This window comes from Megalops cyprinoides, chromosome 25 (assembly GCF_013368585.1).
Source record: "Megalops cyprinoides isolate fMegCyp1 chromosome 25, fMegCyp1.pri, whole genome shotgun sequence".
Classification (NCBI taxonomy): domain Eukaryota; kingdom Metazoa; phylum Chordata; class Actinopteri; order Elopiformes; family Megalopidae; genus Megalops; species Megalops cyprinoides.
Window position 1 is genome coordinate 10,757,080 of NC_050607.1, and position 27,107 is coordinate 10,784,186.

At 43.9% G+C, this 27,107-nt stretch overlaps 1 protein-coding gene across 6 annotated transcripts in view; it reads left to right on the forward strand.

The window, feature by feature from the left end:
• Window positions 1-27,107, forward strand: part of LOC118771989 (transcription factor SOX-5-like) — a 44,047-nt gene that overhangs the window by 5,759 nt on the left and 11,181 nt on the right. For 2 of the 6 annotated variants that reach the window (XM_036520200.1, XM_036520201.1), the window contains exons 1-4: window positions 2,191-2,253; window positions 6,117-6,170; window positions 15,236-15,410; window positions 20,699-20,915. In XM_036520200.1, coding sequence (XP_036376093.1) covers window positions 2,228-2,253; window positions 6,117-6,170; window positions 15,236-15,410; window positions 20,699-20,915 — 472 coding nt within the window. In that variant the 5' untranslated portion in view covers window positions 2,191-2,227. Of the gene's footprint in view, window positions 1-2,190; window positions 2,254-2,834; window positions 2,986-6,116; window positions 6,171-15,235; window positions 15,411-20,698; window positions 20,916-27,107 lie in introns of those variants that run through there. The other 4 variants (XM_036520205.1, XM_036520204.1, XM_036520203.1 and 1 more) reach the window with 3 other exon arrangements.

Consider the following 27,107-nt stretch of genomic DNA (forward strand, 5'->3'; position numbering starts at 1 on the left):
TTGTCACTATTTGTCCCAGTGGCCGGGACATGGGGCCACATTGGGCTGCTGTTAGGGCTGTAGGACCGACTCCTAGCATGACGTATCTTTTGCTTCATTCTTTTTTGGAAAGGTGGATGACAGGTATAATCCTTTGTGAATATTTAGCTTGCTGTGGAGTATCTATTACATTGTAAAAGAAGGTGTATCTTGTCCTCTCATGTTTTGCAGTGATCACAGAGCCTGTCTTCCCTCCACGCCTTGCCAGGCTTGCCTGTGTCGCCCTATTTCCATGATAGCACTCTGTTTTATTTTTATGTTTTAGTGTGTGCATCTCAGTTGTCCAGATAAGAGTATTTGAGACGTTTTGTCTCACTCTGTCGCACTCTTGCTGTCTCTCTCTCTCTCTCTTTCTCTCTCTCTCTCTCTCTCTCTCTCTCTCTCTCTCTCTCTCTCTTTCTCTCTCTCTCTCTCTCTCTCTCTCTCTCTCTTTCTCTCTCTCTCTCTCTCTCTCTCTCTCTCCCTCTCTCTCCCTCTCTCTTTAGCTGTGATCCGCACGCCCTCCTGCACCATGCTGGCACTGCATCTGTAACACCAATACCCCCCACCCCCCTTGGTCTTTCCTATGTTGGTACACCCTTCATCATTGAAAAGATCTTTCAGTGTGAGGTAATGACAGGACTGTATAGAATTTTCACAAGAGAAGACTGAAAGGTGGCAAAGGGCGAAGGACTAGTGCCGGAAGATCATTTTCATATGAAAGATTCAAAGACTCAGCTTTCAGTCTTACCCATAATTATGCTGCCTGAATCATTGGAAGGATTTTAACCAGGAAAACAGCAAAAACGACTTGGCCTGGGCTTTCAGGTTGGGTCAATAGAGCTCATCTTTTTAATTATAGCTTTGATGCTGTCCTTGGCTGCTTCTGTGTCTGACGTGAGAGGAAATTGAGCAGAAGGGTCTCAATCTTGCCCTAACGGCATAATGAGGCCTGCTGTGAATGGGACTGTCATTGTCCTCCTGGCTCCACCCCCTCTTCCCCATTGGCTGCATGGAGAATGTTCATTTCCATTTTTTTTCCCCATTTGTAGATGCTCTTATCCAAAAGGAATTTCAAGTTGGAGAACATTCATTGCATGTCATAAGGAGCACTGAAATTAACATTATAACGGGAATAAGCGACACATCCAAACAGCAGACTGCATAGGGAGGGTTGTCCTGGAGGCCTGGAGTGTGTGTGTGCATGATGCTATGTTTTTTTCTGTAAGTTATGCTGAAGATCCAAACAGCACTGCAGAGTTTGAGCTGTGGGTCGTAGATTTAGACTGAGACGGAGCTGTAGTACAGTTGACATCAAGACTGAGCTGCAGGAGAGTTAGACTGAGACTGAGCTGCAGGAGAGTTAGACTGAGACTGACCCGCAGTGGAAGACTGAGACTGAGTGCAGAAGAGTTAGACTGAGACTGACCCGCAGTGGAAGACTGAGACTGACCCGCAGTGGAAGACTGAGACTGAGTGTGGAAGAGTTAGACTCACACTGAGCTGCAGTGGGGTTGAAGAGGGCAGGATGCTGTGGTGGGAGGCGGAGTCTGCAGGTCATCTGCGAGCACTGAGAATCAGCTTATTAGTAAACACTGTGAGGAAGAACAGTCATGCTCCCACAGCACTGTTTAACAACACTTCATAGACAGCTAGCGACGGCCTCCACACAGCGTATGTGCAACATCTCCACAGGGCAAACGTGCAACAGCGAGGTTTCACCAAGCGCCCCAAACCTGACTCTACAGCAAGACTACAAGGAAAGAGGATTTTGTCTGTAGCAAATGCTGGATCATTACATGGATTGTTACATTTACAAATTGTGCTTCTGCACGCTCCTGTTGTACCTTTTGGGAAGAAGGTTGTATTTATTCCACGGGTAATTGTTAACCGTAATTACCAACAAGTGCATGTGTGGAATTCACTGCTTCAGACAATTCACTTAAAACATCACAATACGCAATCCTGTATTTGGCAGTATAGCAACAGCTTACTTTATAGACACGGTGACATTGAAAAGATTGTAGCCTAGCAGGCTCAACTGAAGAGTGGTAGTAGGGAAGTATTCAGAAAATTGGCTTTATCACTCAGAAGAATTTTTCTCTCCTTTTGGCAGTGTGAGATCCTGGTGTCGACGCCTCGGCAGAAGCCTCGTATGCTGTCAGCGCCTTGTTCTCACGGGCGAGGAGCAGGAGGAGGGTGTGAATTGATGGAAGAGATGACACCAGAGAGCAAGTCTGTGTCCTCTCCTTGTGCGTGTGTGTGTTTGTGTGTGTGTGTGTGTGTGTATGGAGGTGTGGAGGTGTGGGTGGGTATGTGCACACAAACGTGCTGTCTAGAAGTGTGTATTGTGTATGTGTTTGTGTGGAGTCAGTTGTGTGGGGTGTATGTGTGTGTGTGTGTGTGTGTGTGTGTACATGCATATATGTGCATGCCTGTGTATGCCAGCATGGAGAATTGGTCGGGTCATTGTAGGAGTGGAGACTCAGTGTTAGGTGTGCGACATCAAGACAGATGGTACAGGCATGTACCCTAATGGCCCACACAATCCTTCTGCTCGCCTCTGTCCCTTGTTAAAGCTGCTGAAGAGGAACTTCCTGGGCACAACAGCAGAGAGTAGAATGCAACGTCAGAGGAGTTATTACCAAAGAGTGGGTGGGGAAAGCTGAGAATGAAACAGCTGTAGTGAAAGAATAACAGGAAATATTAGATGAAACTCAACAGAAACTGTCATGGTGAAGTCCTGTTTCGCTGTGAGTAAGGAATAAATGCACATGGTGAGGGCCTGTAGCTCTATGTGTTGGGGTTAACCACTTATGGTGAAGGTCTGCTTCTCTGTGGGTTGGGACTGAGTGCTCGCAGTGATAGCCGGTTTCTCGTTCTGTTAGGTGGCAGAGTGTCTAGACTTAAGAACAGAACTGACCTCCCTCTAAGCTGGGAGAACTGATCTACACTTAGACTGACCAGGTAAGAGGGCTTCACTCCATGTAGTCTGTAGTATTTTCTTATAAAGTGTGTGAGCTTAGAATATATATATATATATATATGTATATATAACTGTCCTAGTCTCCTGTCACATCCACGTCTAACCCTCTTTACTAAGAAGGAAAGTTGGCTGGACTAGTCTTCTAAGAGAGCTGGACGAGTAATCTTGTTCTGTTTTGACCATATGCTTCCTAACCAATGTCTTAAATCTTGTTTATTGACTTCATGTGCAAGAGGAATTCAGAATTATATTTAATAAGTGCCACTAGAGAGTGTCTCTGTATAATAGCACAACTTTATGAGAAATTAGTAAAAAATAATTCACCCTGGAACAGAATTACAGAAGCTGGAACAGTTATGGCTGAGTAAGAGTGTGAACACACACGCACACGCGCGCACACACACACACACACAGACAAATAATCACTACTTAAAAGTAATTGTACACTGTGATTACCATATCCCTCATTTAAACCGATGTGTAGGATATTATTTCTTTATATTCAGTTAATATCAGTTTGGTCTTTGTTGCTGTGATATAAAACAGCAGACAACACAGCTTTGTTTCCCCATAATCCTCCTCTCCTCCTTACCCTGAACAACTATTCATATCTATCTGACAATCCTCTGTTCCCAGACCCCAGGTGGTGTGGTCTACTTCAAGGGAGGACAGGGCAGGACAGCACAAAATCTGGAGGAGGACAGGGAGGGACTACACAGTGTGTGTGGGATTCGGTCTGCGGTGTCTTCTGGCAGCAAATCAGATCTAACTGCACGATTAGCCTGCGACATGCTAGCAAAGGACAAGTGTCAATTTCGATGAAAGGGCAGACCCAGCACGCACAACTGTGGGGATGGGCGTTTGTCCTAAGATGTGTATGCAGATGCTGTGTGGCAGAGCTGGTACTGGAGTTTGTCAGCGTGTCAGAGTCGCTAATGAAGTTCCTCAGCACATCTGAAGTACGGGGAGTTGGGCGCAATGCTGCTGTGGAGAGGGAGAAGCAGGCCTTTGTGACGGTTTCTCTAGTGTCAAGGTGGCAGCGGTTGCCATGGCACCGTCCAAGAAGGCAGCGCTTGCTCAGCCTGTCTCTTTACAAAGGCGACTGCCTCGTGAGGGCATGTATCGATTGAGAATCGACATCCCCCCGCCCCCCAACGTTAGTGCGAACGCACTGCCTGCCGATCCTAAATACAAAGAACCTATAAAACAGCCACGTGCTGCTCTGCTGTAGCACAGACATAAAATCTGCAGAGTAAAAAAAAAAAAATTCAAGTAGTGGAACTCTGTGAAGGTATACAGGCAGGACATATGGTCCAAAGAGAATGAGCAAGTAGGAGCCGTGAGGTAAACATTTAACGGTATGCAGATACAGCTGTTAGTGCTAAAGGAAGCTGCCAGTAAACTGAACAAAAATGATGACAGACGTATCAAAGTGGCTTGATCACTACTGTCTTAGTTTACATGTGAGTAAAACTGAAGCAGTGTGTTTCTCTATCAGACACCATGTGGCACCAAATCAATTTGATTTTGCTGCAAAAGACAAAAAAAGACGTCGTTTTAGAATGTACGTGCTTGGGCGTAATAATGGATTCTCGTGTTTGCTTTTAAGAAACGTGATGGTTGAGAATGTGAACTTTAATCTGTTGAATTTTAGATTTGTGAGGAATAATTTGCCTGTAACAGCTTGGATATAAATATGTGAACATCATGATCTCTTACAGTATATCATTTTGTTTAACTATCTGGCTGCAGCTGGATCTCCTGTATCTAAACCCCTTTACTCTCTCTCTACAATCCAAGTTTGAAAGTTCCAGATAAAAACCCAATAAAATGTCATCACTGTTATGTCCCTAAGACACAATCTATTTCAATTCATTACATTTTTGTACAGGCTGCTTTTCAAATGCATTTTTGCGTGTTTTATTTTAATATCTGAATTATCACCTCTTCCCCGCAGGGAATTTGTAGAGCTCAGTTCAGGAACAAAAATTAACAGATCGAGTCACAAGGACAAACGAAAGACTGAACTGTGTGGTGTCACGGTGGCATTCTAAGTCTACACAGGCAGCTTTTGCATTAAAAGATACAAAGTCCTGGAATTCCTTACAAGAGGAATTTAAAAGAATGTGTAATTACCAAATATTTTCATTCAGACTCAAGTGGCTGAAACTCGTAGAAATCTGCCACCAAACAAACAGTTTTATAGTAATGGTTTTTAATTTAGGTAGATTGTTTTACCATTGCATATGTGCAATTTTGGTATTGTATGCAATACCAGAAATAATAACATCATAATCATTTAATAATTCAGATTATAATTATTTAACATTAACTATTAAATTATTCTGCGTACTATTTGTCACTGTATACTATATACCTATATACCTTCTCATGAATAGTTGATACCCAATTGATGAACTTGATTTTTTTTCTCTGCTCCTTCTTTGTTTTTTTTTTTGTTTTGTTTTTTCACTTTTAATTATTCTTTTCATATAATGTTTTTGCTTTATGTATATAAGGTACCTACTTTTGGACTACCACTGAAAAGTTGCTTGCGGCTAACGTGGATACAGTGCATTGCATGATATGTCATGGTCCTTTTAATAGTACACTGTCCATGACAAATAAATTAAGTATAAGCAGTATTACTAATACACCATCCAATCAATGCAGTGTCAACTGGAAATCCATTACATTTGTCTTCTGTTTAAAACCAGCCCTTTCCCTATGCTAGGGGAAAAATGGCAGATGTAATTGTGCTAATTAGTGCTGACTTCAAGTCCCACTGAAACATAGCACTTGGTGTCAGATGATGCCTCCTGTCTTTGAGGTCACTGGTGAATATCCACTAATCACATTTGGGAGATTTTTGCACAGTGACAGGGATCAATGTGTGGACCTTGACTGCCGTGTGGCTGGACATGAATCCTGCACCCCTCCCATTGTAGAGTGTTATCTCATACACTGGTGTTCACACTGACGGTGTTAAATATAACTCGCTGCTAGAGTTTATTGAAGCTGTTGTTGCTGGAGTTTGACATGTGTCTCATTTGTCTCTGAAAATACAGAGCTGGTGTAATCATTTAACTGGCCTCTGGTGTTGTGTTTGCAGTGGTTCATGGAAGCAGAAGACTAGAGAAATGAAGACATGCAAGTCTGAAGACCAGTAAGTGCGCAGACATCCTGCCTTGTTCTAGCATGCTCCAAACTGCAGACAGCGCCAGGCCGTTATGCAGAGATATAGGGGTACACTGGTACTGCGTGTGACGTTGGAAGGCGGGGTTTGCCATGTGTGTGTGTTTGTAATGCTGCTTCACTGCAGGTTGATCATCACATGGCCCCTGTGTCTGGGTCTAGGACACTGGCCAGCTCATTGAGGGGAAACAGCAGGGAGATGAGTGCTTTTTGAGGGTCAGGACAGCTGCACTGTGCCAGAGCCCAGTACTCTAGACCTGCGAGGAACACGTATTCGCTCTAGAGGAGGAGCGTCCTGCCCGATTGTATCGTTTTGAAAATTTTCTGTTGTCTCCTCCTATAACCTTCATTGTAATTTCCGATAATTAGGCAGGCTAGAGCCTGGCGCTTAGACTAGCTCCTCCCAGACAGGAGGCATTGATTCACTCCTCGCAAGAGGATGCAGAGAATGGGGAGATTAATCCGGTTACCTTGGTGACACTTGTTTCCGTCTGCGGAGGGCAATGTGTTTTTTTTTTCTCTCTTGGATCACCTCAGATCAGCAGAATATGGTCCTCGTCCATAACAGCGTGGGGTAGTTTCTCACTTCCCTGTCCTGTTCACTGTCTCTCACGCCTCTCTCCCTCTCTCTCGCAGACTTCTCTCCGTCTTTCTCACCCCCGTCTATTCTTTTCACCCTCTGTGGACTTGCCGTTTCACATGTTCGGCAGATGACCTAGCAATGGCTTAGAGGTTTTAAAAGACATCGCCGACCTGTGAGTCCTCTACAGTGAAGGGAAAGCATTAAGTGACTCCTCTTTAGGAAAGTACAGCATTAAGTTGTTACTCTTTCTATACCTGTGGTGTCATAACACCTGTTTTTATCCTAGTTCACACTGCCAGGAGCACAGAATTAAAAGAAAAAGAGAGATCCATGGATCCATTATCACTTTTCTATTTATGAATCTATGTACATATATTTAAAGCACCTGCACCCTTCTGGTCTTTCATACTTGGTTGGATAATGTAGCATGAAATGTTCTGCCCTAAACTGTTTATGTTTGGCCTGTAATAATATGTCTGAAAAACTGCCACACATTTCACTGAAATACAAATCCAGCTGTGTATAAAGGTGAGCAGTACTGTCTGGGATTTAAAACCCAGCTGTGTCAGAACATGAACACGTTGCACATACTGCACAGTGTCAGAGTCAGTCCTCATCTGTACAGGAAAAGATGAGTGCCTGTTGGAATGTGCCGTAGAGTGTTATGAATGAATATGAATTACCTTTCATATTTCCCTAGCCTTTTGCATACTGATCTATCACATCGGTAATCACATTGATAAAAAGCTATCGTGTCCTATGTCCTAGAGATGGTATGCACAATATATTTTTCCCACTATTACAGCAGAATTTGTCCTGAACATATGCAGAGTTACCAGATGTAGGCAGCTCATCATTATTGTTGTTTTGTCCTTAATGCCATTATTTTGCACCTGCTGGGCTCCAGATCTCTGGTGTAACCCCTGCCTGAAGAAAATCACTAAAAAGTGTTTTTAGGACTGATGTCATGGTTTCATTCTGTGCTTCTCCTTTTGTATGTAGTCTGTAATAGTCTGTAAATGTCCACAGCGCTCTGTCACTAGTTTTTCTTTTTTTTAAACTTAATTACTGCCATTCGATACAGCATTTCAGTAGTGAATATTTGCATATCACATATCACATAAATATGCCATTGCCAGTGGGCCTGGGACCCAAACCTCAAGAATCTCATTATAGCTACTGTTTAAGCCAGTGAACTAGCATTCATCTTTCATGTGTAACAGCTGTTTCTACACACCAATACATGGGAGCAGATAGTGGCCACAAGGTAGATGCATGTGTGCATGTGGAAACAATGAAGTGTGCACATCTGTGGAACCATGGATGACCAAGGCGAAGGATGGTGGAACCAAATACAGTTCATTAATGGTGTAAAGTCAAATCAGTTGCGAGGTTGGCTGGAGATTACACACATGGAAGCTGCCTGTGGCTGTGCTGTTGTGGTTGTGGCAGAGCCATGCTGGGGGAGGTTGCCATATCAGGCTGATCCGTCAGCACTGTCTGCAGAGACATGAAGCCAGATGTAGAGAAAAAGCACGGTGGTAAGGAGCTGGGCTTGTAACCAAATGGTTGCTGGTTCGATTCCCCACGGGGGGTACTGCTGCTGTACTGTTGGGCAAGGTACTTAACCAAGCCAAGAATTTCCTCAATAAATATCCAGGATAACATGTAAAAATTGTAACCACTCTGGAAAATTTGTAAGTCTCTTTAGCGTCTGCTAAATGACAGTAGTGTAGAGTGTGAAAGAAGGGGAATTACTCCTGAATCCTCTCTTCAATTTTAACCAGATACACATACACTCACATTTAGAAACACATGTACACACACACACACACACACACACACACACACACACCCCTCCTACATTGTACTGGGGGATTAATTATCTGATACTTGCACACAAACACACACAGATGAGTTGCAGAAGGCATTTTGGCAGCTCAAGGTAAACAGAGAAAGACATGACTTTGCAGAAAGTGTCCGGTCTTTGGGTGGTTGTTGTGACTCACACAGAACTTCTCTCCATGATTTCCTGGCTGTGGATTGAGGGGAGATGTTCTGACAGCCTCCGTATGTCCCCGTATCTGACTGACTGCAGCTGACGGAGAAAGTCACTTTCAGTCGTGTTCCATTTAATGCGGTGCAAGGTAGATCTTAACTGGCCGGTCGAGTGCAACCTTAGGGCTGATATCAATGGCATATGCTGAATTTGAATCAGGCTGGATTTCAAAGATGGCATTTGCGCTTGTGTTTAAATGCAGAAGGCTTCAGCAGCACTCAGTCTCTCCTTGAAGTCCTAACAGAGGCTCATCTTAAGAATCCTTATCTGCAGCTGGAGGCAGCTGAGCACCTCTCTTCTCAGAAAAGCAATGTGGACCAATTAGAATTTAGCTTCAGGGTTGCAGGTGTGTGGGCTTCTGACAGAAATAAACAACACCACCATATTTAACACTTTTAACCTTATGGATTCTATAGGTGCACCTACATCAGTGATATCAGGCGGATCACAGGAAATAGCACATTTAAGTTTCGTTGACAGACTTTTTCTGTTGAAACTATTCCTGTAACTGTTCTCTTGTTGGGAAGAGACATGGAGGATTCTAGTGTCTGCTGTTGACCAGCAATCAACCTCCATTGTGTTCCTTAAAAGCAAAACAGTAGCATGTTTCTTTCACACAGCACATGCTGCTCAGTGTTTGGGGTTCAAATGACCCCGTGATAATATCTGCTTGTCTCAGCACAGATCCCAGATGGGCTGAAAGCTCCATGCGATGAACAGAGCTGGCCCAGTTGTGCAGGGAAGACTGATATCTGTGCCGCAGGTAGATTGCAGCCATGTATGTGACTGGAAGTGTGGTGAGCGAGAGTCTGTGCAGTCTCTCCGTTGCACAGACTCGCCCCACTCCCAACACCGAGTGAAAGTGCTAAGAGCTTTCAGCCGCTAACACAATGCACAGCTCGTTCAGACTTCCTCTCTTACATCTGAGTGGTCTGAGCATTGAGTGTGCTGGTTTTACACTGTGCTGGCCCTTTAACAGCCGCTCTGAGAATGGACAGCTTAGAGCAGGACAGAGAAGGAGTGTGTGTGTGTGAGAGAGAGAGAGAGAGAGGAGACAGAGTCACAGTTGTTTCAGTGGTTAGAGGATCAATAGACTGGGCTGTTGAGAGGATCTGTGGCACTTCCTACACTGCATGTTGCACAGAGTTAGACCTCTGACTTAGACCATCCCCTGCAGCATGCTGGCAGATCTCTCTGAGGTCACCAGGTGAGCGGAGGACAGAGCTGAGGAGGGAGGGTGTGAGGGGAGAGAGGTGACGGAAGGGCAGAGGAGAAAGATGGAGAGAGGAAGGAATAGAGAGAAAGAGAGAGAGAGAGAAAAGGGGACTGAGAAAATAGAGACAGAGTGAGTGCATGAGTGTATGAAATCCAGCTTCCAGTTTCTAGAATGACAGTTATCGAGGTGGTCACTTTTTGGAGGTAAATAATAATCAAAAGCACTGGGCGTTTTTTTATGTGTGTCTGTTAGAACAGCAACAAAGAGAAGAGTGTATGTTCATGACTCATATCTGGCTGCTTTAAACACGGTGACCATGACTCTGGTTATCTGTGTTCAAGGTCTGGACTCGAGCTGTTCAGTCATGCCTGCATTCTGGGTTTATAAAGACCAAAATATGCAGTCTGGTCCTGTTTGTGTTTGGGGCTAATAGTGACCATAAGGAGCAATCCCATCCTGTTTGTATTTAGCTGCATTTGGGTGTGTCCACTTGTGTGTATGCATGTTTAAAGGCTGGTGTGTGTGTGCGCGTGTGTGTGTGTGTGTGTGTGTGTGTGTGTGTGTGTGTGTGTTCATGTTCATCCATGTTTAACAGGTGCTATGACTGTGTATCTATAGGAATAGGAGCCTCATGTGAATTTTGTTCTCTATAAGCCTCCAGCTCAGTCTGCAGGTCAGAATTATTACATTTTTTTGAGAATCGAGCAAACCATTCACAAAAAAGTCACCACGAACAATAGCAGTCATCCGAAAAGGTTAAAAGGAATAGAACTCAGTGCAGAATTCCACTGAGTCTTACTCAGCGGTGCGACATTCATTTTTGTCCTTCTATGCAGATGTCACTTTGGCCACATGGTTTGCCTGTGTTTTCGCGGGTTGTGGAAAAGTGCCCTCACTCCGATTGTACAGGTACGAAGTACGAAGTACGAAGTACGAAGTACGTTGTACGAAGTACAACCGGCCTTTTGTTCAGAGATTTCTCTCTCAGAGATTCTCCTCAATCACACAGGGGGGAAGATAGCAAAAGGTCTAGAAGGCTGTCAACATTCTAAGCTTTTCTCCACTGTCTGTAGTGTCATGTAGTTCATTTGTGTTTTACTTTTCAGCTCTTTTTTTCAACATTGTGTTCCTTCAGAAACAGATAATGACATCTTCCGTGGGCAGGTGTGAATTAAAATAAACGATCTTTAACATGTGATAAATGAATGAACAAAAGATTAAATTAGGTAAACTGTATAAAATGGCTTTAATATTTGCTCTGCACTGTGTTATCTTGGCTAGGCTTGCATTCTAAGTACATATTCCCTCCTGCTCATTTAAGAAATTGAAAAAATAAATAGCAATTCCTTATGCATTTTGTTGTTATCTTTGGTTAATAAATGTATGCTTCTGCTGGATTTCTAATATCTTATATTTTGAGTTGTTATTCAGTATGGTCTAAGAAGCATTTAACACCATACAATTACTTGAAATCTGAGCTGATTCATAAATAGATTAATTTAAGTCACTTTAATTTAATAAGCACAATTTACACATGCATCATGCATAATAATTTTTATAATTTCGGCATGTTCTGTTTGAGTGGTATATCTTGTAATATGATGTGAAAGGGAGAGAAAAACAGACAGGATATTTTTAAGTATTTTGCTAAAAATGCATATTAACTCAGTCAGTGGTCAGAGCCAGCATAGCTTGATAATAATGGTAATAACAGTGATGTAATATATAACCTAATCATTAAAAGCGTTCCTGGAATCACTCTGAGGATCTCCCTCATGCGGTCTGTTCTCTGGTTGAAATGAGATTACAGCCATACTGGCCGCTGAGACAATGCTGAATTTGTGGCGTTACAGCTGAAACCAGCTTCAGGAGCTGTCCAGGTTACAGACAGCCAACTGACACGTTGTTTTTGGGTCAGCGAGCGCTGAGGAAATGCTACGTTCTGCCATGTGTCTCCGTGGATTAGTCTGGTAGAGTGGCAGGCGCTCTCATGGCTCATTGAGCTGAAGGAGAGAGGGCCCTCTCAGTTTCCTCTGTCACAGTGTCCGTTCACGGCAGACGGCTCTGTTGTCCTGCCTGTATTGGTAGTCGCAAGTATGAGCTAATAACCATATCTCCTCAATAAAAAAAAGAAAAAGTAGGAGAACAGAAAAAGAATACCCCTTCCCTCCAACCCCCCAATGTAGAAATCCCCAAGGTTATCACATGATCATGTTGGCCAATAAGGCGGCAGTACATTTGTTTCTTTGGAGTCTTTTTTTTTTTTTTTTGTTGGCTGCATTGCCAGAAGGCTGAAGTTGAAATAAGAGGTCCTTTTCTTCCCCGGGGGTCACCCAGGGTCTTGCCTGAGCATTGCAGATGTCTTTCAACAAATGTCCTTTTTCTGTCAGCCTGGTGTCCGCTGAGACTGATATGAGGCTGAATGTGGAGGTCACATGACAGCTGGATGGGGGTCAGGGTGAATTTCTGCATTCTCACTAAGAAAGTAGAAACTGTGGATGTTATAAAAAGGAGACAGAGGCTTAGTTTTATCCCTGCGTTTGGTTACAGGCGACAGAGGTTTGAATGTGTTAGCCCATTTCAACCAAGTAGTAGGAGATCGGGTTTAATATTTTAATAAGGTGGCCAATGAGACGCATTTTGGCGCATTTGTGTGCATGGAGGGTTTGTATTCCCTCCGAGATTCACTCACATGCTCACTCCTGTGTCACAGGGATGTGCTGGCAGGAAGAGCTAGCCAGGGTCAGGTGGTGTGTGTGTGCGCGTGTGTGTGTGTGTGAGCGTGCATGTTTGTGCATACGTGTGAGGGCGGGGGAATATCACTGCAGGGAATTTGCAGGTCCTGTTGTACCTTGGCGTGAGTCAGTGTGACACTTATGGAGCATAAAACGGTGCTGTCTGTAGAGGTGGGGAAGGGATAAGAGCTCCGGTTTTATGGATTGCAGACGGAGAATAAATGCGGGCACCGCAGAGAAAGCCGTTTCTGTGTGACTTTATAAGTGGGTCTGTGAAGGAGAAGACGTGTGGCGTTAGAGAATCTCTCTGCCTCCTACCGAGGGAGTGTTGCCCTCTCTTTCTCTTCCCTCCCTTCGAAAGTCTCCCAGTGAGAACCACCGTTCTGCACCTCTGTGTAAAGACGGAAGCTAACGGCACAATAAGGGCAGAGAGAGCTGCAAACTGCATGTAAAATGGGGAGTGAAACGGCCAAGCGCTGAAGGATAGAGCGAGGAAATAGATGGAGTACATGGAGAGGTGGAGGGAGGATGGAGTGGTGGAAGGAGCAGTAGATGGGCAGACAGAGGGATGGGGAGACGAGCTCTCCCTGCGTGTGTGTATATGTGTGTGCGTGTATGCGTGCGTGTGCGCTTTTGTGTGTGTGCCTGCGTGCATGCATGTGTGCGTGTGTGTATATGTGAATTGACTAGCGGGTTGGCTGTCTTCTTGTCCTTTTCACTCTTGTTGATGGGCTTTATTAGATTGCTGTGAAGCAGTTTATTTGACCCCTGTAGACTCAGAATGTCTAATGCGTAATACCACCCCCCCAACATGAAGCCTGTTCCTTTAAATGTGAACAGAGACAGACAGATTGCCTGAAAGAGATACAGACTAGGAAACGGAGAGAGAAACTGAGAAAGCATTAAACAATACAGCCATGGTTTGGGGGGGGATATTTGCCTATATGATTTCTCTGTTGGTCATGTTGATGCAAATACCGAAGCAGGGGTTTTTTTGGCACTGGACCTGAAACTTTCAGTGGACGGGTGAGCTCTGTTGAACTCTGTCAGCTGTGAAGATAAAGGTTTAGAAGAGATAACAAGGTGATAAAACTGTACAGTATTGCTCTTTAGATACCTAGTCAAAAGATGTGGGTGAGTGTAAACTCTGTGAGCACAGCGGTGAGAAGTGATGGAAAGATCGCTGTGTGTTTCCTTCATTCTCAGCCCAAGGAGATTTTAAAAGGTTTCATTTGGCGGTTCCCTGCTGTGATGTTGATGTCACGGAAACGTGTCGGTTTCTTTCGCATTATGTGAACACTATGGGCGGTTTGGATCCCCTGTGAGAACGTGAGAGGGTTACAGCAAGATGTAAATTTTATCTTCTATGCTACATCTGTGTGTAACCTGTGTTTCTTTAAATGTGTCTGTCAATGTGTAACCTCTGTTTCTGTGTCTGCCAGTATGTAAAATGCAATTCAGTTAGTGTCTCTCTCAATACACATTGTTTTTCTGTGTGTGTATTCATGTGTAATGTACATTCCTGTAAGTATATTTCCATCATAGTTCAGTGCATGTTTCTATCTGAGTTCTCTGACAGTTCTTACTGTGTGTGTGTGTGTGTGTGTGTGTGTGTGTGTGTGTGTGTGTGTGTGTGTGTGTGTGTGTGTGTGTGTGTGTGTGTGTGGTGTGTGTGTGTTGTGTGTTTAATGCTGGATGATGGCATTTGGAAATATCTTGTTCTCATTCTGATTCTGATAAAATTTAACAGACATAATTTCTGGGGAACATGTACATATCAAACATCATTAATCATCATGAGGACAAGGACATGAGGTAAAACTTGTATTCCACTTTGGGAGTTCGGACAACAATTGTATTCTGGGAATTTAGAGCTCTATTGTGCTCTGGGGTATGGTAATATGGTTGAGGAAGGGTTGCCTTGCAGGGCCAGTGATATGGTAATTTTGACCTTGGAGGCAGTCGATGCTGCCGGTTTATTTGCTTAATAAAGGCTCTCTTTTATTAGTATGTGACAGGCATTGGCCTTTCTAAATTAATTATCTGCTATAACCAGTTCTTCAAGGGTGTAAAATTGTGTAGTAATTAAAGTCATATAGCAGGGAGCTGGAGGCGGGGTAAAGGAGCAAGGAAGTAATTATGCGCAGGATCAAGGGGCAAGGGGTGTGGTCAGGAGATAGGGGGTGGGATCAGGGAAGATATCAAATGTAAATAAACATTCTCACTGGCCCTGCTGTATAGACAGATGTGGATTGGAGCGAATGCTTCTGCAAATCACAAGCATTACACTGATGGAAACGCACAGGAACAAGTAAATGACAAAATGTAATGTAATACTCCTAATCTCTCCTGTTATTCAGCTCTCCCTCTATTGCTGTTTTTTTCCAGAATGTCTCATTTGCTCTCTCTCTCTCTTTCTCTCTCTCTCCTCTCTTTCTTTCAGGATGTCTTCCAAGCGACCCATCTCTCCATATGGGGTAGCAGATGGAGAGGTAGCCATGGTGACGAGCGGCAGACAGAGACTGGAGGATGAGGGGAGAGATGGACACCCTGTCATTCCCTTCCCCCTGAGTTCCGCCAGCCAGCCCTCCCCCGCCCCTGTGGACAGCCCCCCCATGGTAGGACAGCCCTCCGCACCCTGACACAGGCTCCTCTTCCCTCTGACTGTGGGCGCATTGCGGACCAGTGCACGAAGTCAGCACAACCCCTGGAAGGAGCTCTCCTGTGTTTGGCTGAACAGTGAGCTCTGACACAGGTGCAGTCATGGTCTGGGTGTTTGCAGAAGCAGATGCATTGATGCATCGAACAATGACCTGCACAAGAGCTGCTGCTTCTCTAAGGGGGGGTTGGGTCAGCACCACCCCCTCTGATAATCGTGCTGTCACAGTGACTCCAGGCCACAGGGCAGTGCTGCAGAGCTATGTGTTGACACCTTAAGCGTCTCAATCGCAAGTTTATTATGTGCAGCTGGCAAGGAGGTGTCACTCACCATGAGGGAAGGGACTCTTTTTCTCCCCTCACCTTTCTCCCTTGTAATTTCCAAGGTGTTTTTTTTCTGCCATGGAGCAGAGAGTATTGAGATTGCAGTTCACTTTAGAACAGCCAAGGAAGGAGCATAATATTAATAGTGTTCTCTTTCAGCTGGGAGTTCCGAACAACATTTTTGGCAGCAGTCTGAGTTTCATTTCAGAAAAATAGGAAGTTATTTTTGCTGTGTTAAGAAGTCACTTGTGGCCAAAATGGAACTATTTCCCGCAAACGGGTTTGTGCATGATTGTCTGTGATATATTCAGATTTCTTATTTGCATGAAGACATAGTATGATACATTTCCTGGCATAGCAGACCATAATGCCTCTCTTATATTGAACTTACTGTAGGTCTGCCATCCTACTGTAGAGTTTCTATATCAGCAGTTTTGTAATGCTACCGTTATTGTAAATTAATTGGTGAGTAAAACCAATTAATGTCTTGATATTGTTGTTACAATACTTCATTATGCTGCAAGGACAAATGTGCAGTATTATGGGATGCAGACAGAGGAAGTGTAGTACAAATGGCAGCATCCAGTCTTCACTCTTGTATTGGACCCGCCTGTTACCAGTTGCATTGAACGTGTTTTGTGTAGTGAATTGAATTTGTATATTTCCTGTGTCAAGGAATATTGCACATTCCTGCTGAAACTCTTGATACTGTTGAGAGGATTGAACTGATTTGTTTCATATAGTGTTGAACTTTTTGAACTAGTGTTGAACTGTTTTTGTAGTATCAGTAGTTTTGTGTTTCTTGTTATGTTGAACTTCAGTGTTTGCTGTAGTTCTGAAGGTATGCATTTACTGTACCATTGAACACGTGCTCATCGTGTCCATAGGCATCATGTTGATGCCATTCAAAAAGTCCTGGCACAAGAAGATGCTAATAACGAGTGGCAGATAAATGAATGATGACATAATCTGTTATCAGTAATTTATGATCATTATCTGTAGGTGTTGAAGTAGCAGTGATTATGTTCCAGGTCACAGACCTTTCAACATAAGATGCAACTAAACCCGTTTAGCTGACAACTTAAACAGAAAACAGGAAAATCAAATATTGACAAGGACTCCTCAAGACTGAGGCGTGTGGTGGGAGGGTGGATTTTCAGCAGGCTGGTATGTTTAAAATATGAAGCTTGCCCAAAGCTGCGCAGTCAGTCACATGAGCGGGAGAGATTGACACGGGGGCTGCAAGGGCCGTGATAGACTTTCGTCACGCGAATTCTTCGGAGTGAGGCGCAGTGTAATTCATCTCGGCGTGCCGCGGCGTAGTAACTGCATATCGTCGCGAGTGAGACCGGATTACTGCTTTGTCCTGTCATTGTAAATTAAGAGGTTAGCGAGCGCATTGCGCGGGGCGGACTTTGCGATATGCCCACACTGCGGAGCGGGGAGATTTAAATGGCGTGTTCATGCCAAGCGGAGCGTGTTTCTCTCCCAGTTATACTGCAAATTTTACTGCATTTTACAGATCAAAGGGGAAGATAATAATAAGTAGGTGATAATTAATCCCTTTTGTCTGTTTAAACATGCCAGAGAGAACACATTGTTCTGCCAACAGTGGAGTACATCCGTAATAGATCCAACTACATAATAGTAGGATTGCAAGAAGGGCCAGTTAACCCAGGAACAAACTGGTGGGCTACACCAGCAACTCATGACAGTATTTACGGAAATATCTTATTCAATTATCCAAGAAACCCCTCGTGAAAATGTGGCTGGCAGCTCACATAATCAGTTCACAATTTCTCCGATTGTTGTATAAACATGTAGGTAATTAACAGGAGTGGTGAGAAGTGGCAATCAATACTCCAAGCCTCAAAGCATATGGTTTTACAGATAGGGATGGAAATTATGGCAGGGCACACACCATATGTATACAGGAGAGAGAGAGTAGCTCAGAGTTTCCTACAATAATAACCACGCTGACCCCAATTTCTGAGTCCAAACCAACAGGTAATTCTGTTCCAACTGACCTCATTCCAACATGTAGATTTAGCCCCATACGGCCTCATACTTTTTCTTTTTTTCTGCTCCTTCTCCATATTAATTTTGTTTCTCTACAAGGAGTCCAGCTTGAGTTTCCCTCTGTGGTGATTCTTGGGGTTTTGTAGTGTCAGCACCTCCTGGTGACTCTCCAGCATCCTGTAGCTTACTGATTGTTGTCAGTGAGACGTGCTGATCCTCGGTGCCAACTCTCCTGTAGGGCACCAAGTGTGAAGAACAGCCATTGGTGTTGTGGGTGAGTGTATCTAAAGAAGTACATGCACCTTTCAATCATATCTAATTTCAGACTCCAAACTCCAAATTTCAGACTCCAAAGTAGTGATTTTTTTTACAGTTGTTGTTAACATCTGTTTGGAAATATTCAGGCTAGCTAAGTCCTGTGAGGTGCTGCTTCAGACTGAATGTAAAAGTATGTACACCCAGGGGTAAAATCACCCCCAGGGGTATTGTAGGGGGCTGTAGCAGGCATCCTATGAGGGTAATTGAGTTCAATCCTTTGGCTGCAAAGGGTTCAGTAGAGATGCTAGATTTGTGTGTGCAGTTGAAAAGTCTAGCTTTAAATAATGGAGCCAGGGTAGTCTCTGTAAGTTTAGAAGTGTGTCTTGGCTTATAGAATGATATGAAACGGATAGAAGAAGAGAGATATCCTGTTTGCAGAATATGTGCGTATTTTCCTGCATTCATGGAAAAGCACAAGGGTGATGTCTTTGGCTGAGGGCAGAAAAAAAGTATTGAGATATGACTAGATCTGCTTGTGACTGTGAAGTGTGTTTAAATATAACTGTAACAGATGAGCTTAAAAGACAAGACTTGCATGAGCCTGCCCCATGTGTAAGTAGCAGAGGCATGAAGGAAGACACTGGAAGAGCAGTCTGTCACAGTCGCCTGGAGAATTGACATCTGCAAGCTAACCCACCCACACAAGCCAGATCACAGATCCAATGCATATAAATAAATACATGCACTCACACACATACACATACGCACAGTTCCAAACAAGCACAAAAAACATACACATGTACACAACCTCAGATGAGTGCACACATGCACTCATAAACACGCAGACACACACGTATCAGGCTGTTTGGTCATTACAAACAGCCTGTGCTTTGAGTGTTACATCCTTTTTCTCTCCATTTCACCATATAAATTATATATATGTATATATATATATTTTTCCTTGATTTATCTATCTTTATGTCTCCAATACTCTTTATCTTTCTGTGAACAATGGCCCTCTGTCTGTCAAAAACGCAAAAGTCATTTTCAAATCCGGGGATGTTGTCACAGTGACCTGAGAAAGCTCATCATTCACCGAAGGCTCCATTCTCAAGCCGCCGCGCTGCTTCCTATTGGATGGAGGAGGGTCATCGGCGTGTGGCCTCTGCCAAGGGCGTCCCTGTAGGCCGAGAGTGTGGCGCATGGCATCTCCAGCGTTCTGCGTTCTGTTGGGGGTGTTTTCAGACTTTTCTTCTGAGAAATAAAGAGTGCTGCTTTTTTAAGTAGGCCACGGATTGAATAGATTGGATGTGACAAGTGTGACTTGGTGTTTAAAATGCATGGCAGGCTAATGTTGAGGGAGTCAGAGCAGGAGACACAGTTCCTCTCTCCTTGCCCCTCTGACAGACTAATGCATCATTCCCTCTGTTTAGTAATACTTATTATCGCCATTTATTTTACTCTTCATTAGCCATGAGGTGTTCCCACCTGGTGTTACTCTTATAATTCTTTCTAAATTATACACTATAAGTGAGTTAACAAACAGAAGGGTCTCCTGACTAGAGATAAGAGCCAACATATCTGACATCTTTAGGGTAGAAAGGAATGATTGGAAAAATCCATCACTTGTTGAGGTCAGCCGCTGTTTTAATACAGTGGGGAGTGGGACTCATAGGTGTAAAACAGTATAAACTCTTAAAGGAGGGCACTCGCAGTGGGGAGGACATGACGAATAACACTCATTAGCACTCTCATCTCTCATCCTAGTTGATGGTAGTATTGAATTAGAGAGATGCGTGTTGGTGCTGTCATTGGTGAATAAAAGAGGTGAGTGTAAGTGATATTAGTATTGAATTAGGTATGTGGGTAGGTGCTGTCGGTGTTGAATAAAAGAGGTGTGTGTAGGAGCTATACGTGCTGATCTGGATTTTTCATAAATTGTCATAAATTATGTTATTAGCGTTTATTTTTCAGAGATATTGCTTGTGATATGAGTTAAACATCAGTCTCATTAACCGATTTTTAGCAGTAATGAATTATATTTCAGAATTGCACTAAAGGCAAAATTGAACTAAGGAGGAAAAATGAAATAGTCTGAAATAGTCACCAACACTCTATAGACAAACACTGTCCTCAAGCTCCAGACATACTAGGGATCTGCTTCTTGCTGTAGAAGCAAAGATGGTTCAGCGAAGGTGGTCTGCCCGTTTATGTAGCAGTAATGATGTTCCACCTAATTTGCCATTTAATTAATGCATGCAGGTGAAAAGTGGGAAGACTGGATAACTTTAGCTAGCTAGAATAGTGAGCATGAAATGAAACCAACACTCAGCTGTCACCTGTTCGCTCTGAACTTTTAGTTGCTCTGCAGTGTGCGTGTATGTATGTATTTCTGGTCTCCGAATGGAGAAGTGGGTTTGAATCCCACCTCTGACATAACATTGCACAAGTTAACTTGTGGTAGAGCTTGAATATGCTCACACTCACTGATCTGGGAGTGTTGTTAACCTGGTCTGACGCTGTTGCTCGTTTAACTTGAATGGATACACTTCTGTTATGTTGTGCTGGAAGTCGCTCTGGATATGAATGTACTGTAATGTATATGGCGACGTGAAAGAGACTCTCGCCTCTCTCACCTCTTCCCCAGGAGCGGGAGGGCAGTATGGGTGCCGCTCCGGGCCCCTGCACTCCACACAGTACCTCTATCTCACCTTCCAAGATGGAGGACGGGGGGCGAGCGGGGAGCGAGCCCGGTTCGGCCGCGGCGCTCGGCACCCCGGAGCGGCGCAGGGGCTGCCTGGCCAACGTGGTGGACACGCTGAAGCAGCGCAAGATGGAGGAGCTGATCAAGAACGAGCCAGAGGGTGAGTCATGTCACGCGTTTCCTGTCCACGGTATCGCTTTGTCACGTGTGTGTGTGAGTGTGTGTGTGTGTTGGGGGGGGGGGGGGGGGGTCTGCTGTTACACTGTGTTCTCCTAGCGTTGTAGACTTTCTGTAATGGTAGCGGTCTCCCAGTAGTATTTGTAATTGCAGGATTTGCGCAGTAGTGTCTGTAATGGCAGTAGTTTCACAGTAGTCTGTATAGTAGCTCTAGTTTGTAAGCAGGATCTTTAATGGCATTAGTTCCTCAGTAGTTTTTGTAATGACAGTGGGTACCCAGTAGTATCAGTAATGGCAGTAGTTTTTCAATAAGCACTGTAATGGCAATGGTTTCCCAGTAGTATCTGTAATGGTGGTAGTTTTGTTGTCATTATGCATTATGGGCCACACATTCTCTCTCAGATCAAAGGAGCCCTCTGCCTCAGGATAGACAGATTGAGAAAGACAATGAGATGAAGGGGTGATAGAGTGTGGAGAGATACAGACTGAGTGAGAGAGAGAGTGAGAAAAGAGACGAAGGGGGATGTACCTTGTGACATGGCAGAGACAGAAGTGTTTGGGTTTGAGTGCACTTGCAACTTGATCTAAATTCTCTCCCTTCTCCTTCTGCCATTTTGTGGATATAGACTGAAATGCCATTAGGACCAAACTGCAGGATGGGATAAAAGAATCATTAAGGCTTTAATCTTCACAAAAGGGACCTGCTATTGTGTTTGATCAATTTTTTTTTCTCTCTTTTAACACATCTCTAAGTGCTCACAAAGACAGTCACACACTGTAAAAAGGTTCGCAGTGTGAAGAACATATGCAGTCAGAACGGCAAAAAACAACCGTTCTGAGTAGGTTTATGTTACGTGCTTTAATATACTGTTGGTATGATGTCCATCTATTGCTACCACAGACCATCAGCCTGACTCAGACAAGACAATTAATATGCTCTGTGATAAAGTTGGTCAGCATCTCCTACCCTCAATCAATGGAGGTCCAGGCAGGGCTCCACCCATGTGAAATGAAAGCTGAACATTGAGGGACAGATACAGTCAGTACTTTCCATAAATAATATCTCGACTTGCACATACACTCTGTATGTAATTTATGTATAGACAGTATCAGTATTTTACACACAGGGGGTCAGTACTTGGTATGTAGTTAGCTATTGCTCTACATACAATCTGCTGTGCCCTCATGGCCTAATTTTCCTGCTCCCATTAGCAGACCCAGGTGAGTGCTGCTCTATGTAGTTCAGAGAAATGAGTAACATCCTCTCATTTGGTTCAAAAGGGAGTCGTTCATTAAACTGACAGTCAGTGAAAATACTAGGTCATCCTGGCTTGTCTGTTCCCATGTGTATGTAGCATGACTGTCTGAGGCACTGCCAAACCCCAGTCCGAACCAGTACACACAGTCTGGGATAAATGACTGCCACGCTACCATTACTCGGCCCTGGAGCTGTTCAGACTGTAACTGGCTGCTCGCTAACAAATGCTAATGCATTCTTTTTTGGGTGACAAATGCTACCTTTGTTCACACTGGAACAAGTTGTATGCAGGTAACTCATCTGTTTCATTGTTTGTGGTTGTACGTTTAGCAGCCTGACTCGTGGTTGATGCTATACTACCTGTTATAGTCGGTTCAGAGAACATCAGCTGACAGTTTATTTCTGTTTTCTGTCCTCACAAGATTAATTTGTGAAAATATACACTCAGACATTGCTGTGCTATGTGGCAGCGCTAAGGTCTGTGAAAAATGAGCTGTCCCTGATTTTAAACTCGTAACTGGCTTTATAAAGTGTGTTTAATGTTGGTAACAGGTTTCATTTGTGTATTAAACTGTGTGGTAGCGAACACTTGTTTAAATGTGCATTCTGGTGATCCTTAGTCTCCACTTCCCATCCTTACAGAAACAGATATCTGTCCATCAGCTTCACTTCAAACCAGATCACTTTCTTTGTGTGTGTATTACAAATATGTTTGTAAAGTAAGCCAATCATTGGCTAATTACATTATCTTAGCAGACCCTCTTATCCAGAGGAACCCGTATAGCTCCCACTGTTTACATATCATCCATGCCACCTTTGGTTAATAAAGCCTACCTCCTACCACTACACCATACTAATGTCTGCTGCTAACGAGCCACCTTATATCATATATGGGCTTTGTGTATATCTTTGGGATGATCATGGTGTAGTTGGTGATGTGGGATCTCACCAGACATAGACTCCTGGGAGGTGGTGGGTCCTTAAATTGTGTTCTGATTGGCTGGCCAAAGATCAGACAGTGAGTGGCAGCTGTAAAGCCCAGTGGGGAGGTAATATTGGATGGTGGGGAAGGGCACTTAAGGCCATCCACCAGGCATTTTCACCCACATACAGCAGAAATGCTGAGAACAGATTAAACTGCATGGAAAAAGCCGAACTGAAAGACAGCCGCTGTGAAAAAAACAGTAAGATTTAACATGTGTTCTGGCATTTACAAAGCTTGAAAATTTAATTTGCTTTTTTTATTTACAGTGTCATGGCCCCTCCTCAGTTCCCCCGATCTGCCAGTTTCATTTTGGCTTGGATTTTGGATGAAATATAATTGGACATACTCACCCACAATGCCATCTGTCACTAGAGAGAGGAAGTGAAAATTGTGAAGGGCATAGTTGTGTTTCAGATTTCCTGATAAGCCACCTTATTGTCAATTGTGCAGTCTCCAGTAAACTTTTACATTACATTGCATTGCTGTGTTGTCATGTGGCAGACGCTGTAATCCAGAGCAATTTACATAGTGACGTGAAAAGTTGCACAAACAGGACACCACTAACCACACATAAACAAGCGTTACGTCAGTCCTCAGATCAGAAATGTGTGCCTAGACTGACATGTACGTACAAAGCAATATGTACAATTTAAAGATTATACATTTTTTACAGCTGTAAGCGCTGTAAATTAATCTCAAATTAATCTCATACTGTGCAACTGTTTGTCAAATGGTGTATTATTGTTGCTACAATATTGTCATCTCACAAAGTTAATCTTATAGTATTGCTTAAACCAGTTTGGCTTATCTAATTACTTAGTTGATGCAGGTTGGCAGATTTCTGACTGGATACTGATCCCCCCCACCCCCCAATAATGGCCATTCAGCCATTTTTTTTGTTGGTGATGGAGTAATGGTGCTGTTCACATGGCAACAGGTGCAGACGCACTGAACAGTGCAGACCTTGTAAACGGGCACACACAGAGCACAGAAGAGTCCTGTCCGAGCTGAGGTTTTTATTCTTCCTCCTGTAGGCATGTGGTGGTTACTGCACTTCAGTCTGTGTTTCTGATTTCTTTGCCCCGTTTTGTATTTTGTGTAAACGTGTTCTCAGGCTCTCGTGTGTGTCTGCTGGGAGATCTAATGAGTTTCAGCGGGTTTTGATGTTATTCTGTGAGTGTTGCTAATGCGCATTGGATAGCCCTAAATATACAACTGGTGTGGGTGGGGTGGGGCGTGGCCCAGCAGGATGGGCAGGGCTGCTCCGGTATTGGCTAGGGCAAGGGCATTTCCTGTTTTTGTTTTTTTTCTTTTTAATCTCAGCTGGAGATGGAGCTGGCACTGAGACACTTTTTTTTTTATAGGAGGTTGACCTATCCCACCCTAATTTAAGTACAGTTAGGATAAGGTTGTTGCATGGGTTCCCCTTACAATATTTTCTCCATTTCCCTGTTTAGTCTCTGCATTTTACTCTTTAAACTTTTTTTTTAAATGCAGCACTTTTGTGTTCTGTTACTGCCGAGGGAGAGGAGTTAGTTTGTGGGGGCACTAATGGATAAGTAAATGCATCATAATTGATTTAATGTAGTCCAATGCCAGCGCTGCCTACAGAAGGCTTAACAGCCCTAAGGGAGTGGAGGCGTAGCTCGGCGTCAGCGATCCAATCCCCAAGGAGAGTCTGAGTGTGCCTCTCCATCTGCTCTGTGGAGAACAAGGGGCCTGTACCTTACTGTCTGCTCTGTAGAGAAGCAGGAATCTCTGCCATTCTGTCTGCACTGTGGAGAACCAGGATCCATACATTACTGTACACACTGTAGGGAACCAGGAATCTGTACCATACTGTCTGCTCCATAGAGAGGTAGGAATCTGTACCATACTGTCTGCACCGTGGTGAACTATCGATCTGTACTGTACTGTCTGCACTGTGTAGAGATGGGCTGGGTGCTCTAAAGGCAGAGGAAAATGCTTTCTAAGGAGAGACATATGAGACCCCTGTCCTCTTTCCCATTATATTCATCTCTGTCCTGCATCACTTCCCCTAAAACATAGCAGGATGGCCACACATTCAACTGGTGGGCAGACCCTCAATGCTAAGCTTACAGTCCAATCATATCTTTCAGCTGAAATGCTAAAAGGTCTAGATAGATTAGAAAGCTGTGAGTATTTCTGTTGTCTTGTCCTGTGGTCAGACAGAGGGATTTTTGCTGCATCTTCAGCACCTTTGTTCGCTCTCCTCATTATCTGGTGTGTAATGGACTGGCTTTCATTACCGCTGCTCTGTGCCAAAACACACAGAAAAGCCCCTGCGTCTTTATTAATAGTTAAAGTGCCCTGTGTGGCAGCCGTGCTAATAAGTGAATCTATATTATGGCTGTGTCTGTGTGCGGCTGCAAGCCCCAGGAGAGCAGTGTCGTTTGTTGCTCCATCTCACTTATCAAAGCTCTTTGGCTTAAAAGCCTGTCATTTTCCCTTTGTGTGTGTGTGTGTGTGTGTGTGTGTGTGTTTTGTGGGTGGATTTAAAAGTATGTGATGGAGTGATAATAAGACAGCTGTCAGGAGTGCTGATGCTGTCCCCTCTACTAAACACTGTCACCTCTCTAAAACACTCTCCCTTTTCCAAAAGACTGTTCCCTCTCCAATTAATACCCTTTCCAGTAAACACTGTCCCCTCTCCAAAATGCTATTCCTTTTGCTAAATGTTTTTCCCTATTGTCCTAAAGACTTTATCTTCTGTGAAATGCTGTCCCCTGTTCAAAATACTCTCTTGGCAAAAACAGGCATCAGAATTCATTTAATTTAAATCTTTGTTTGATGTGAGTGGCTCTGTCTGTTGTGAACAATGGAGATGTGTGTGATATCTTTAGCAGCTTGTTCTAGGCTTAAGCTCTATGTGCTGATCATCAGGTTGTCTTTGCCTCAGATCCATGCAATGCCTCAAACATAGAGGTTTAAGCTCTTTCCTGCCCGAGGTCATTCACTCTCCTGTAAAGTGATGCCATTCAGTCTGTGGCAAGTCTCTTCACGGCTGCTGCCACTCTTGCCTGAACTGTGAACTGTGACATATAAATGATTGCGATTCTGAAACGCAGGTCATTTTTAGGAAGAAGCAGCGGTTGACCACGGGTTTTGGCTGTAATTTGCGGCCATCGGTGGGTCTCTGACCAAGTTCATCTCCGTTGCCGCTTCTGAAAGCAGCTCCTCAGAGCCAGCAGATGGATGTAGGCTGACGTTTCTGGCACAATCTTTGTCGCGTTCCCTTTAAGTCCTGCGGAAATGCTGTCCTTGGAATGTTAGCACCTAGAGGGAGGTTCAGGCTCGCTTCTGAGACTGAAAAAAACAGCACCCCTGCTTTATAATGGGCCCATTGTAACTGTGCGTTAAGGGGCTCTTTGTTTCGTGAGGGAAAGGGCTGTTGATTAACTAAGAGCAGGTGAGGAGGCAGCCTTCTTCTCCAGCTCTTATCTGCCGTCAGGGAGGAGAAAGCAGGGTCAGGCAGCCTCGTTAACCCAAATGGACAATGAATAAGTTTGGTTGTGAAGCTCTTTGTGTTCATTTCTCTGGCGTTCCTGGACCAGAGCGCTGTTGTCAAAAGACTGGTGGGGACAAACACCTGGCTTCGAGATACAGGAAGTAGGTCAGTTTTGACACTCAGTCCCATCCTCGACATAGTAGAATCAGCTCCACACTGCCCTCGCTATGATTCTGCCCATCTGTCTGTGTGTTTGCCTGTCTGCTTATTCATGTGTTTTTTTTTCTATGTCCACCTGTGTTTCTGTGCATGTGTCTGTCTGTCCATCTGTCTGTGTGTATGTCTGGATTGTGTTTGAGTTTGTGTGTGTTCAGCTCGATTGCTGTGCGCCGTTGTGAAAAGTGTCATAGAAACAGAAGCACCGGGCCAGTAACCGTAGACAGCCTCTTGCTGGGGGAATGAA